General features: G+C 39.7%; 1 protein-coding gene across 1 annotated transcript in view; it reads left to right on the top strand.

Annotated features, from left to right (window-relative positions):
* Window positions 1–1,130, top strand: part of Baz1b (bromodomain adjacent to zinc finger domain 1B) — a 56,353-nt gene that overhangs the window by 17,118 nt on the left and 38,105 nt on the right. Inside the window, exon 5 of the mRNA XM_021222545.2 lies at window positions 798–919. Coding sequence (XP_021078204.1) covers window positions 798–919 — 122 coding nt within the window. The remainder of the gene's footprint in view (window positions 1–797; window positions 920–1,130) is intronic.

The following is a 1,130-nucleotide window of genomic DNA, read 5'->3' on the forward strand; positions in this document are numbered from 1 at the left end:
GGAACTCACTCTGTAGACCAGGCTGGCCTCGAACTCAGAAATCCGCCTGCCTCTGCCTCCCGAGTGCTGGGATTAAAGGTGTGCGCCACCACGCCCGGCTGTTTGTTTTTAACCTTAAATTTACTTTATTTTCTGTGTATGGGTATTTTGCATGTATGTCTGAGCCCATACATGCATACATGCAGTGCCCATGCAGGCCACAAGAGGGTAGTAGAGTCTTCTGGAACTGGAGTCACAGATGCTTGAATCATCAGAGTAACAAGTGCTCTTAACCTCCAAACAATCTCTGTAGCCCCGCTTGTTTTAATGTTTTTGTTAGATTTAACACTAGTTATCCATGTCTTTATTTTATGTGTTTAGGTGTTTGCCTACATGTATGTGTACACCATATGGATGCCTCGTGCCACAGAGGTCATAGAAAGGCATTAGGTCCTCTGGACTGGAGTTACTGACAGTGGGAACCACCAGGTGTGGGTTGGGAAGCTAACCCAGGTCTAGTTTTCCATTTTTCCAGCCCATAAGTCATATTCTATTAGGTGTTTCATACTCACCTTCTGGAACATTCCTTTTCTGTACTTCCGGAGTATTCTTGTTTGTCAGCCTGTATTGTGGGATCATAGGCATTTACTTACCTGATTTCCTGCATAGACTAGCTCGTGGAAGTTACAAGTATTACACCTCATCAGCCAGTGCCTGGTATAAGGGAGGGACTGAATGAAGTCATTAGTTGTAAGTAAATAAGTTGAATTAAAATAATTTATTATTATTATTTGCTAATTTCCTGTTGATTTGACTAGATGACAGAGCGCGTAGGTCTCCACGAAAACTTCCTACTTCGTTAAAAAAAGGAGAAAGAAAATGGGCTCCTCCAAAATTTCTGCCTCACAAATATGATGTGAAGCTACAAAATGAAGATAAGGTTGGTTAAGTCTCTTACACTGATAGATTTTAAGAAACTCCTGTAGGAGTGGTTTTCTTGGAGAAAATATGCTAAGCAAAAATGTAAAGGAATGTCTTTATCACAGAAACAAAAGTCACATGATTAATCAATTCTGATACTGCTTTTATACTTGATCTTACTTGATTTCAAGTTAGTCTGTACCCTTCATACAACTTTTTTTTTTTTTTTT

Source organism: Mus pahari, chromosome 23 (assembly GCF_900095145.1).
Source record: "Mus pahari chromosome 23, PAHARI_EIJ_v1.1, whole genome shotgun sequence".
Classification (NCBI taxonomy): domain Eukaryota; kingdom Metazoa; phylum Chordata; class Mammalia; order Rodentia; family Muridae; genus Mus; species Mus pahari.